The 13676-nt window shown below is 34.6% G+C and overlaps 1 protein-coding gene across 1 annotated transcript in view; it reads right to left on the bottom strand.

The window, feature by feature from the left end:
* Positions 1–13093, bottom strand: part of LOC120334957 (protein mono-ADP-ribosyltransferase PARP14-like) — a 35708-nt gene extending 22615 nt beyond the window's left edge. The window contains exons 1-13 of the mRNA XM_078113084.1: positions 12930–13093; positions 12037–12147; positions 10439–11006; positions 9820–9901; positions 9302–9383; positions 8033–8342; positions 5485–5633; positions 4874–4980; positions 3868–4003; positions 3105–3172; positions 2495–2669; positions 1065–1229; positions 269–477 (exon numbers count right to left, since the gene is read on the bottom strand). Of these exons, the coding sequence (XP_077969210.1) occupies positions 269–477; positions 1065–1229; positions 2495–2669; positions 3105–3172; positions 3868–4003; positions 4874–4980; positions 5485–5633; positions 8033–8342; positions 9302–9383; positions 9820–9901; positions 10439–11006; positions 12037–12147; positions 12930–13083 (2316 nt within the window). The 5' untranslated portion in view covers positions 13084–13093. The remainder of the gene's footprint in view (positions 1–268; positions 478–1064; positions 1230–2494; positions 2670–3104; positions 3173–3867; positions 4004–4873; positions 4981–5484; positions 5634–8032; positions 8343–9301; positions 9384–9819; positions 9902–10438; positions 11007–12036; positions 12148–12929) is intronic.
* Between the last annotated feature and the right edge of the window lie 583 nt (positions 13094–13676).

Genomic DNA, 13676 nt, shown 5'->3' on the forward strand with positions numbered 1-13676 from the left:
GTAATAGTTATTTAGCAGCGTCAGCTATGGAGGAAGTCTAACATTAAATTATACTGTAGAAAAAAATCAAACATTTAAATACTAAGAAAAGCCGGAAATGAAAGACATACAGGCGACGGATATTCGAGTCTTGTTCATAACAATGAAAGCAAACGACTCCACACATGACAGACGAGGTAATTTAAAGATAAGTTCATGGCATTCTGATTCAATTAAACGTAAACAGGTTTGTCAGCTACAACATATGTAAACTTTTTCTGGTTAATACCTTTTCTGGAACAAACTTGACAAATTTCCCTTCTTTTGCAGTATGACACAATTCAACATTGGCCAAATCTTTGAAAACGTCTTTTATTTTGTTAACTTGCGCTTTAGTTAGTCGAATGAAGAAGAAAATTTTATCATGACATTCAGGTTTGTAAATGTAAGTGCTCAGTGTTTCATTTTTTTGAGATCTTGGAGTAGGCTTGGGTGGATCTGAATTTAAAATGAAAAGGAATGAGTGAATATTAAAAAGTCATGCTTCGGAAAAAAATTATGGGCATAGAAGTTGAAGCGACAAACTAAGATGTGTTGGCATCGCAGGTTACAAATCTCCCATGCTCACCAACTAACCGAAGGTATAATGCATTGGGCAGAAAGAGTCTTGTTCCTAACAAAAGTTATAAAAAAGATAAGTACCGATGGGGATCATATGTAGTCTATGGACATTGAGGAAAATATATAATGAAACTTGATGTTTGGTGCATTATTCTAAATGTTTAAAGGGGACGAGACGGCAAAGTACCATGAGAAACAATTATGGACAATAGGATTGCTAGACTTCTCACCTTCGTGAGATGGTTCATGTAACTGCTGGTCAATTATGACTTCCTCCACCATGAAGCCCACACAGATAAATGAATAACTGATTACCTATTACCATACCCGACATAGATTGGTAACTGGATGAGAGCCAGCTTACCCCTCTTTCCTCTCAGTCTGCCATATGATTAAGCCACTTCACTGTCTTTCTCCTCTCAAACAAAATAAATAAACATAAAAAATCCAATCTTATTTTTTACCTTTTTTGCCACCTTTTCGTAGATTTTTCCCGTTTTCACTTTTTTCAACACTTTTATGTAGATTTGAGAGTGAATGAAAATACAATTCAACTTCAACAGGATGTTGCCCAATAATAATTGATTCAGAACTAGGTTTTTTGAATCTTTTGCATACTCGAGCAGTATCTAAAGAGTTTAACAGAAATTTTAATTTTTTTGTCAAAATTGGCGACTGTAGAATGAATGTAGTAATTGTGGTCACTGGTCATTTATATTGGCATAATTCAATTTATTTTCAACTTTGTTGTGTCTGTTTAATGACAGTGACAACAGTGTTTTACCGGCGCTCTAGAATTACCGTTATGTGTACCAATATGGAGGTAACTAATTTTGTTCGCTCACTTTACATCAAGTTGTGTAAAGGGACTAAAACCTATGGGCAGAGAATATTTTTACTTGGCTATCACAAACAGTCCCCGAACTCGCAATAGAACAAAAATAAGGAAAATCGGAATCAAATTATGGCCTAACCCTAACCTGGTACACATACTTAGTACCGTTTTACCTGCTGAGTCATACTTGATATGCGGCTATTGTTATAGTGAATAAAAACTTAGTATTTGTAAAACCTTATAGTTGGCGACAGTATGTTCCCCAGCTTTCCAAGTTAGGGGGGGGGGGGGTCAATTTTAGGGTGTGGTAGATATTTGTTATTAGTAATAAAACTATTTGTAACTTATAAAATGTGGTATGTATTTGAATGATCTTATGCCACAGCATCTAATCCTCTTTCTAGATATTTAAATGTAATTTTAATCAAGTTAGGAATTGAAGTGAGGTGTCATACCACAAAATCAAGGGGGAGGGGGGTTGGGGATGTTTGAAATCAGAGGTTTTCACCCGCTATAAGGCCAGGGAGGTAATGTAGGGACTGGTTGGCGAGGTCATGAAGTAACCCTTGGTAACGTCACGACAGTAATAAGCATTACCCAATTTCTTAAAATAGATATTCAAACAATGGTGTTATACAGCATAAGAAATAAATATTGGTCAACTGTTTTCATTCCAGACCTCGGTAACAGAATAAAAGTCTGGCCCATATCACACCACCTTGAGTTTATACAGTTTCAGTAGCTATGGTCATTTTAGGTGGCTGCCTGTGACTTTGCTCAGAAACCAGTCTCCTCTAGTTCTGAATGAGTACACCGGACTGTGGTTTTAGCAAATTCCCTTGGAGAAAAAACTATACCAACTGGATAAAAGTCTTGCACGTATCATTTTAGTGGCCGTCCATAACTTTACTCTGAGATCAGTCTCTTCTAGTTTTGAATGAGCACATCTGACTGTGGTTTTAGCAAATTCTCGAAAAAAAAAAGATTGGAAAAAACACTATTCCTATACCGAATCTGGTAATTGGAAAAAAGTATGATGCACTAAATTTCAATACTTACCAATATAGGATGCAAAGTAGACCAAAGTAATTTGATTTTCAATTCTATCAATTCTTGTCACAGGCCCACCATCAGTTCTTTTCTTACTTTCAAACGTAAGTCTGATTGTATCATTTGTTACTGAATCTGGGATTCCTGATGCTTTTAGGCAATCAGTTCTTAAAAGCCTTGAAGCCTGAAAAATAAAAGAAAGTTCAAATTTAGGAATATTTCAGCCACTGCACAGACCAAAGTTTCTTAAAGTGGGACCTTGGCCCCACTGTGTCGACACAGAGTAATTATCTGGGCGCTACTAGCAATGACTAGGTACCATTTGTGATGACTACAGTAATTTAAAGTAAATTGACTATAATTTGAGATTAGTTTGAGTCACTAGTATATACCAATTGAGTATGTGGTACATTATTTTCACATGCTGACGCGCTGCTTTGAATCCTATGCTTGATGATTTCGTGAGAAGGATTGCTGGAAAGTGGTTTGTACGACTTTCACAATCATTGAAAATGAAACATTTGCTTACTGGCTACCATGCCAACTGTAGTCACACTGAACAAAATCGTTTGATACCAGTATCAATAAAACAATAATTGATGCAAGAACTTCAGCTTACTTTCAAAGTCCGGTCTTCCAAAGGTTTCTTCCTAATTTTTTCCAAAAATGAATCTCTTTCACTGATATCTGTATGAAAGTTATAATAAGTATTAGGTGTAAAGGAGTTTGGGTATTTCTCAGGAATGCAAAAAATATTGTACTTTTTCTGGATTTTAGCTGTTTTAAAAAATATTCTGAGTGCGCAAATTTTCCAGACTCACAAGGTGTCACTCAAAAATGGGCGCTCCAGAAATATATGTACCAATATGGTGGTAACTAATTTTTTTCGCCTACTTTTCATCAAGATTTGTAAATGAACAGAAGCCTATTGGAAGGGGGTATATTCAATTAGCTAACACAGACAGTCCCCAAACTCGTAATAGAACTACAATAAGGAAAAACAGGATAAAATTACGGCCTAATCCTAACATGGTACACATACTACAGGAGTACCCAAAAATGTATTTCTGAAATGGTAAACTCCTTGAATAACTGGAAGAATTGGTTAACTATTCTCGAACCCGACCTAAATTGTAAGCTAATGAGAAGGTTGTATAATTAAGTATAAATATGAAAATCCTATCCCCAAATAATAGCCTACATAATATTTAACGATATGGACTATATAGTAAAATTTTATTCTATATATTCATAACCAGGTATAGCAAGAAAAATAGGTACTCCCCTAGTATGTGTACCAGGTTAGGGTTAGGCCAACATTTTATTTTGTTTTTGCCGAAAAATGTGGTGAATTTTTATTGAAAATGAGAATCTGAACCCACCAAAATCATCTCCATATTCTACGAGATAAACGCCCTGTATATCTTGTTTTTTCAAAGATACAGGCGACGCTTCATTAGTAGAGCTAGTTTCAAGGTACATTGTCAAAGTATCTTGTGTTGTTGCTTCTCCAACTCCCTGTAAATAGTATGAATGGAAAACTTTAATGAGAGTCGTGTATAATTTAATATTATTTTGTATTACTGTATCTGTTTTGAAATTTTGATATGAATTACATAACTCATTGGTCAATTTGTCGACTAAGGATTTTAAGTGTAGTTGTAGGTAATCAAAAATTAGTCTCAAAAAACCTGCGAAAGATTAGGCTAGAATTGGAACTTTGAAATGAAATAATTTGAATCAAAATATTAGTTATGAAGCATATAAAGCAGTTTGTAAGCCCCAACTCGCTATAACACTTTCGAAATGAGTATCAAAAAATTTTGTGAAATGGTAAAGTAGTAGAATAATACATCTGGGGTCAGAGATCAGTGTTGGTTGGGCCATGTTCAAAAGAAGTATTGAATTTGGTATAGCAGGATAATTGAAATAAGCATAGTTGCGATAAGAAAAAATTTATAAAAACATTCCACTATATGGTATTTGTGGAAATTGTGTTCCAGCATTTAGAACATTGAATGGGGTGCAATGTAATGAGCTATAGGAATACGATTTCTATAATACCTCTGATGACCCTGTGCATCCCACAGAGGATAATTATGTGCAAGAGGACTACTCCTTGTTGTTGTAGAGCAGTTTGAGTAACCGCTGGCTTTTTGCGTTGGCTTTTTCCAACATCCTGTCTATGCATCTGAAATGACTGGCTAACTAATTTCATACTCGACATGGACTGTTAACTGGACGAGAGGCGGCCATATGATTAAGCCATCTTTTCCTCTCTCCCCTCCCCCTGGGATAAGTATAAAAAATCTCATCCTGACTGTGATAGCGTTGCACATTGAACAGAAATACATATACCGTAAATCTGATGATTCAAAATAGTGCTACCTCGATCATAAAGGTTTGCTCAAAATATGAAGGAATTGATTTAGGAAATACAGAAATGTCTTTTCCATCAAACTTTTGATCTTGTTTTCCTGAACATGACTCACAATCTGAAACAAGATATAAAAAATTGAAAGAATATAACAGATTTTAATTTTATGTATCTGAAAAAAAAACAGTGAAATTATTCCTACACCTGACAAGGATTGGTAACTGGATAAGAGGCCGTGACTCATCACATGATTAGACTGTCTTATTGGGCTTGTCTGACTGTTGTAAATTCGGAAAAACTAAAAATACAGAAAAATTGAGATAAACATTCTTAAAATTAGTATTCACTATTTTATTCTGTCAGAAGTTAACTATTTTTTTACTATTTTGATATCCTGACTGTGATAGGTGCGTACGGCGTGTTACGCTTCGTAAGGTCTGCTTATATGCGAATGATTATGAAATCGCCGTTTAAAGACCATTTTTAGGGAGTCTGCTCATATGCGCGATCGGCGTATATGTGAGAATATACGGTAACTATTTTATTGTCTATCATAAAATAATAAGTGTTTGCAAAGATATTTTCAAATATAAATATTTCTATTTCACAATTATCAACATACCTTCTTTACTCTCAAATACAATGAGCAATCCATCAATCATTCTGATAACACTTTTCACAGGCCCGCCGTTCGAACGTTTCTTATTTTCAAAATGCATTTTCACTGTATCAATGTGCTTGGATGGATCAATGTTTTGAGCAAGAACACATCTGTGAAATAGATAATAGAGGAAATAAGAGATAAAAAATTATACTATGGACAATATGGCTCTGTGGTTGAAGCATTTGCATTAACTATGTTGGCATCGCTGATTAAAAAAATCCATTCACTGTACGATAAATTGGGTAGGCAATGCCAAACTGGAATGATTCTGGTTCTTCCAAACTACAATAGTTCGTTAACTATCAGTTAACTGCTTGTTCAAAGTGTTCTTCAGAACAAAAGTCATTCAAATACTATAAAAAAAACTTTATCCTTCGTCTTGATTTTTCTCCCTTGCTCTCATACCAAGCAGTGGCTGGTTATACAGAGCAAGGAGAGCATATAAATACATCGTATATAAAAATATGTTTATCTCCCAGAATTCTGCACATCGAAATGACTAAATGGGCAACTATTACTTAACTGAGCTGACTATCTTGAAAGGGAACCAGACAAGAGGTCACAGCCTGTCATATGGTGTAGGATTGGGCAGTCTTATAGGATTTCTTTATCTTAATATGTTAATGTTACGTCCTAATGTTTTTATTTACCATATTTTAGAATGTGAGTAAGTTAATTGCGATTACATATGAAGATGTCACGACTGACACGACTAAAACAAGAGGGAAATTCGAGATGAGACAAAAATCAAAAGAAAGTTTATGACATGGATTTGTAAATTTTACAGCAAGGCCTTTTGAATATTTATTGAAATTAAATTGAATAATGTAATAAACGAGAATATCGGTTAGAGACCGAGGACTTATCGATCAAAAGTTAGGGGATCCCCCAAAACAGCGCTCTTACTCCATAGTGACACCTTGTGTCCCATCACTAATTAATTAATAACTCGCTAATTATACGACATAATTCGCCCAAAATCAATAGGCTTCTCGTCCGAGATATGATGAATGCACATGAAAAATCTGGAGCAGATTTAATCTCGTTTTCGTGAGATATCGCGTGCATCTAACAGACAGACAGACAGATACATTTTATCAAATAGTAATTTACCCATATCAAGTATAAACCATCAAATAATTTGTTCAAAATGGAAAATTTAGTTTTATATATTCTGCCTAGTACTACTCAGTAATAAATAAAAGATCACTTTGGACGTTTCCTCATTCAAATTGAATTTTCATGTAATGTGGTTTTTTCAAATATTCATTTCATTGTTATGGCTCAGTTATACAGATTCAAATAGATTTGGCATGGTTACTGATAATTTTGACTCACTGGCCAACACAAAAGGCAACATTATATACACACATATAACCACAAACAAAGGTATAGAGATTTCAGGGACACATGACAAAACATAAAATAGGGTGTGATACCCCAGCGGTTATAGACTTAAATGTTTTTGCATAGCAGATTACACATCCCAATTTTAATTTCCAAATTCCATGTTCCGACCCCACCCCCGGTGTGATAAATTGGGTGAAAAATGCCGAAAATGAAAAGATTGTGATTTGTTTCAAAAAATAGAAGATTGTTAGATAACAGTAAGTGGCTGTTTAATTAGTTCCTTATTCAGAGCAAAAGGCGTGAATAAGCGAGATATAAAAATATTAATCCTTCATTTGCTAGACATAAAGTATTGAGTTCTATTAATTATTTCTGAAGCGTGGGTGTTAAACAAAGACTCAGTGTAATGAACAAACACACAACGCTGGCTATGCTTGCTGTTATCACACAGTAAACAAAACCAGCTGATTTCTGTTTGAATAAACTGTATTTATACATGAGTCATAAGATAGTTTGGCAAATAAAGACTCTGGTGAAACTATAGTATCATTATCGGGAAATTTTACAAATGCTTATTCGAATTCCATAATTTTATAAAATATTTTAGATTCATTTATACTGTTCATAGATACTATGTATAGTTTATTGGCCCCTAAAGGTGTATTAAATGAAGTAAAATATTTTAAAATGAAACAAATATGACAAAGATATATTGAGAACTGACTTGAAATTGTAATGTGACTTTATGAACAACCAGTATAAGTAAATATGCTGCCATATGCTACCCATATTTGATTTCGTATTAGGATATGCCATGAAAGTAAAACCTGAATTATGTATAACAAAAATAAAAGAAGACTCAATTCAAAATAATATTATGTCATACACTGGAATTTTGAGTACAGTTATATATCACTATGCAGTACAATAAACCTGAATCCGGGTCATTGTAAATGGTTCGGACTTGACTTCTTATTTTAAAATCAAAATTTGTCATGTGCCAATCAATGTTTTACCTTCACATCAAAAATTGAAACTTTCAATGAAAAACAAATACTTTCATATTCTAAATCCTTCAGTATAAATCTTTTTTGCATCAAATTTGAATTTTGCCTTAAGCAAATTTCATATTATAAAATCTCTAATAAAGACTCACATAGATCCTTCAGTTTCAGGCATCTTCTTTAATGTAGTCCAGTAATGAGTTTCAGTGAAAAGTTCTTCTTGAATCGGATCAAGTACAGCGTGTTGAGGGCCTTCATTCAAAGGTCTACTTGGTGTTGGAGGGCGTAAGTCTGGCATAGATGGTGCTTTGCCCATTCTTGATATTCCAGCAGAGTTAGCATTCGGCCTTCTTTTTCTTCGACCACGATTGCCTGGTGTTGAGTAACCGCTATCATCAGAAGTGGCTGATGAGCGTCGAGGCCCAGGACCAGGTTCATTAAAGTTTGGGGTAGGTTTGGGACCTGCATAAGAAAAGAGAAAGAATAGTGATCAATTATAGTAATAATTAATAGGGCTTAAATAAGTTGGCATCATAGATTTCAAATCTTGGGTTCAAAATCCAAGGCCACCAGTTTACATTGTTTGGAACAAAAGCGCTGCATCATGAGATGATTTGTGCAATGATTTTGGCCTACTCTCACTAATTTCAATTTACATGTAATTTAAAGTATTTTAACTTAAACGTTGATAAGTCCTACATCTGACTCTTTTTTTAGAAAACAATAATAATAAAACTCAGATCGCCAGAGTAAAACCAAATTAGCTTATGTCACATTTTTCAGAAATGGTAATTTTTTATCTACTGTCATTAGGGATAAACATCAATATTTTGGTCTAGTCTTCAAAGCTGGGTACTCCTAAAATATGTGTACCAAGATGGTGGACACCGAAATGTAGTATGTGTGCCAGGTTAGGGTTAGGACATAATTTAAGGAGCAAATACTACAGGAGTTTCTTGGCTAGTCCCTGAACTCGTAATAGAACTAAAATATAGTAAATTGGAATAAAATTATGGCCTAACCCTAACCTGGTACACATACTACGTTCTGGTGGCCGCCATCTTGATATGCATACTACGCAAAGCTGTACCTGTTTCACTTTTGATTTTAGGTAATTTCTAATTTTTATAGTTGGATGCTGAAACCAAAATTATAAACATGTGACTTTTTCAAAACCAAAATGTGGCTTTTTTGAATTTCTGTCATAATGGAAAAGCGGCAATCTTTTGGTATAAGTTTCAAAGCTGTACCTGTTTTACGTTTGATTGCAGGTGATGCCCTATGTCCATTTTTATTTTGGAACCGAATTATAACAAAAATACAAATTTCTCAAAATCTAAATTTTGACACAAGCTTATTTGGTTCTACAGTGGCAATATAAAAATAATCTTAATTTAGAAAACAATTATCAATCTAATCACCTTCACTATCAGCCCATTGTATACTCAGATTACTCATTGGTCCAGCATTTACTCCTTCATGCCTTGCTCGGCAAGCATCATTCTGAACAAAATTCATCAATTAGATACCAGTATTCTAAACCAGGGGTGTGCAACCTGCGGTCCAAATGCGTACACCAAGAAATAATTGTGCGGCCCACGGAGAAGGGACTATTTTGAATGATGCATAGCCCACGAATCAAGTTTTAAATTTAGTTTCTGGTACATGCGAGTAATTCCATTCCCTTTACCCAGCGTCCATTTTATTATCTATGCTCATGACGTTACAATGATTTTTCATGCCTGCAACTACTAGAAAGGCTATGATAAAAGTGCAGCCCACGGCCCTGTGCAATTCATTTCCTATAAAGATGGCCCTTTTCTCTCAAAAGCCCAGAAGCTCTGAGAATAACATTCACACCTTGCCTAGATCCTTATTTATGGCTTGCTTGGAGCCTTGTTTTTGGCAAAGAAACACCTTAGACAGAGATAATACTCACATGATTTCTAAATGTAACATATCCATGAAATCCAGGATTCTTCCTGTTTGGTTTGAACAAGCAATGTTCGAGAGGTCCAAACCTAAAAAAATGATGACACAGTATGGTAGGCGTGGAACACAGGTGGAGGTTTAAAAACCAGAAATAACCAAAAAAAAAAAATCATTTTTATACACTAACAAATTTTTCAAACTTGATTTATGAATTTATCTTCTGACTAGGAGTGGTATTGGGAGGTAATATGTAGTGTCAGAAGCTTTTGGTAGCTTTGCCTGTAGCTTTGCTCAGAAAAACCACCTTTGATTTCTGAGTGAGTTCTCGTGACCTTGCCTTGGGAAAAAATAATAAATGAAATCTTGTGTACAAATAAGGATCAAAGGTTGTGGTGTAATCTTGCATTTATCCTCATATTTTTATGCTTCTAAAATAAATTTCTGGTAAACTATTCCTATACCCAATATAAATTGGTAACCAAATGAGTGACCATAGTCACCTTATAATAGGCCTTCTCATTAACTTTCATCTCCGCCATGACAAATATAAAAATCTTATTTTATTTATCAAAGATAAACAGTGTGTGCAAAAAAAGTTCAAGTTCATAAACTGAGAAGCGTCCTACCTTTGGAAATGTAAACTGAAAGCTAGATGATTGCACAAATGCTGTGGTATCTGAGTGACATATAAAATTCTCCTCCATTGATCTGCATCGCCTCTGTCAAATCTTGGATTCTGTCTATGCGGTTGATCGGTTCTTTCGTTTCCATATTTATTGTCCCTGCCTCCAAATCCTGGATTCTGTCGATATGGTTGATCGGTTCTATCGTTTCCATAATTATTGTCCCTGCCTCCAAATCCGGGATTCTGTCGATATGGTTGATCGGTTCTCTCGTTTCCATAATTATTGTCCCTGCCTCCAAATCCTGGATTCTGTCGATATGGTTGATTAGTTCTTTCGTTTCCATAATTATTGTCCCTTGCTCCATATCTTGGATCACCTATTTGGAATCCTGGATTCTGTAGATACGGTTGATTAGTTCTTGCGTATACATAACCATCGTCTCTTGCTCCATATCTTGCATTACCTCCTTCAAAGCCTGGATTCTGTCGATATGGTTGGTTAGGTCTTTCATTTCTAAAACCCTCATTTCTTGGACCGTATCTTTGATTCCTTTGTTGATGTCTGGGTCCTGTGATCATTATAATATAAATTTGTGTTTGGAATAAATTTATTACACTGATGCTAGAACACAATTCACTCTTGATTGAATTCTTAAATCTTTTAAATGCACAATTTTGATCCCTGAAATTCTTTCATTCCTGATATAAATTTGCGAGTGCGATGGACTAGCAGTTGAGCCATTAGACCTGACAGAGGTTCCTCCTATATTCAAATCTCATGGCTCGGGTTCCAAATAGCGACTGTCAGAACATCGACTGTCATAATGGAAACTTCATAATAGCGACGTAATCAAGTGAGCGACTGTCATAATGGCGACCGCATTAATTTCATATGATTTTAATAATAGACGCTAGAACAGACTTGAAAAAAGCCAAAAAAACGCCAAAAAGCCAAACGAAAATTCTGACGCCAAACGCGTTTGAAAAAAGTAAAAAATGGCAAATTTGGCGTTAAAAAAGCCAATATGGCAATCCTGATCCAGCCTGGATACCAAATGTCATGCCGCCATTGGACCAAGGATATAATAAATTAGCAATGCCGAACCAGGAAGGCCCTGGCTCCTTCCAATACCAGCAGTTTCTTTTATGTCTTTATTTATCCGTGGCACCTTGTATAGAGCGGGCCTTGTTCGAAAAAACAAAAAATAATAAGCCCCGTATAAAAAAAACAATAATGATTGACACTTTAATAGTTTATATATAATTCCCCCTTATTGGTATTCCAGAATTTCACCCAATTTTACCGCATTCGTGAATTATCACGATCTTTGACGAGCCCCAGGGTACATATATTTTTTCATTTATATTCAAGTTATAAGGGGAGATCTAGCACTCCTATGGAGCACTTTTGAGTCCTGTCTTTCCATTCCCATATGAAATATAGAACTTTCCATACTGTATTACTGTATGTTGTCATTTTAATATTATTTATTTACTTTATCTTATTACAGCATTTCAATCCCAAAATTTGGTATAATCATGCTAATGCTGTGTGTTTTTTTCACTTTTGAAATATAAATAATTTTTTGAACCCCATACCTGTGTCATATCCTTGATGTTGTTCTGTAAGTTGCTGTATTACTGTAAGCTTGTAGTTTTCATTTCCAAAGGTATATTCATTTAGACCAGCATTAAGAAATTTTTGCAAACCTAAATAAATATCAAAAATGTTAGAAACAAATAAATTGTTACCTATGGTGCAAATAATAAATAGATAAGATGCCTTAATCATATGAATAACTATGGCCTCGCTTCCAATTACCAGTCCATGCCGTGTATAAGAATAGATAACCAGCTATTTTTTTTAGAAGCATGGTTTTGATGGTAGAGGAGGCGATAAACTATGCCCGCGAGAAGTCAAGCAATCTTTTTGATCATAATTATTTCCCTCGAGATTTTAACCTGCATACCCACTAACCAACGTCAAAATAATTCATAGACTAAGACGAGCGGTCGGAAATAAGACAAGATAAAATGGAAGATTTGATAGTTTTCACCAGTACTGAAAGTTCTAAGCATGCTAGCAATGGTAATGCTGATTATCCTGCATGTCATCACAGTTTTGAGTTTTATTAAACATTTTTAGAAATTAAAATTACATTTTTTCTATCAAAAATCAATATGCAGAAATGTGAATAAAAGCCTCATTATTCTGGTGTCACAGATTAGTAAATATGTCAAACATATTTCTTGTCCACCACTACGGTAATGGTGTAATAATTTTGGAAGAGAATGTCAATATAGAAAATGATGTTCCAATGTATTAGTGGCTGCTAAACCAGAGCCTTTCATGAAGTGAAAATATGACGAACGAATCAAAAAAAAACATCGGGAACTCACAAAACAAGATTAGAGAACTTCTAAACAAATTTTCAAATAATTACTCAAATTTATTACTTAATAATAAAAAATTACTCAAAAACAACAATTACCACGAGGATGTTTAAAAATGAACACCGCAACATCTGCTCTTTTCTCTACATCTTCTATTATATTAGGTCCTATGTTGTTTTCAACAAACAATTTTAATTTCACTTTATTAACCGAAGAGGGAAAACCAGTAACATGTACTGTTCTGTTTTCCATAACTCTTATTACATCTGTAAAATGGGTAACAGGAAATGAAATTATGAAATGGATTATGTAAGTATTCTATGTATCATATTTCCGGCAGCTAATAGGCCAATTTTCGGGGTTTGGCTTATTAGATGGCTTGGCTTATCCTATTTTCTCTGGAGTCGATTTATTATCAGTTATGGACCAAAAAATGAAAAAAGAGGATGATAACATGCCTTACCCTTCAGTTTTCATGAATAGGCAGGCGTTTTTATACTGCAAATTCGGAATATCTCTGATTTTTATTATTAGTGCTAAAAATTAGCCTCAACTTGTTTAATGAGTCAGCTTATTAGCCAGGAAATATGGTAATAGGTGTTACACTTTACCATATTGGGATCACAAGTTAAAATCTTGGATTCAAATCCCACGGCCTCCCCCTCGCCAAGGCTGTATGTAGTAAACTAGGTGGGCATTGCTGAAACAAGAAATAAGGTGCTTGTGCAAAACTTGTTCAAAGAAAAAGATGTATGAATATGTTGCATAAAAAATAGGTATCCAGTAGTATAAGTATAAAGTATAGTAAAACTTGTCAAAATTCGTCTAATTAAAAATTTTTTTTT

This window comes from Styela clava, chromosome 1 (assembly GCF_964204865.1).
Source record: "Styela clava chromosome 1, kaStyClav1.hap1.2, whole genome shotgun sequence".
Classification (NCBI taxonomy): Eukaryota; Metazoa; Chordata; class Ascidiacea; order Stolidobranchia; family Styelidae; genus Styela; species Styela clava.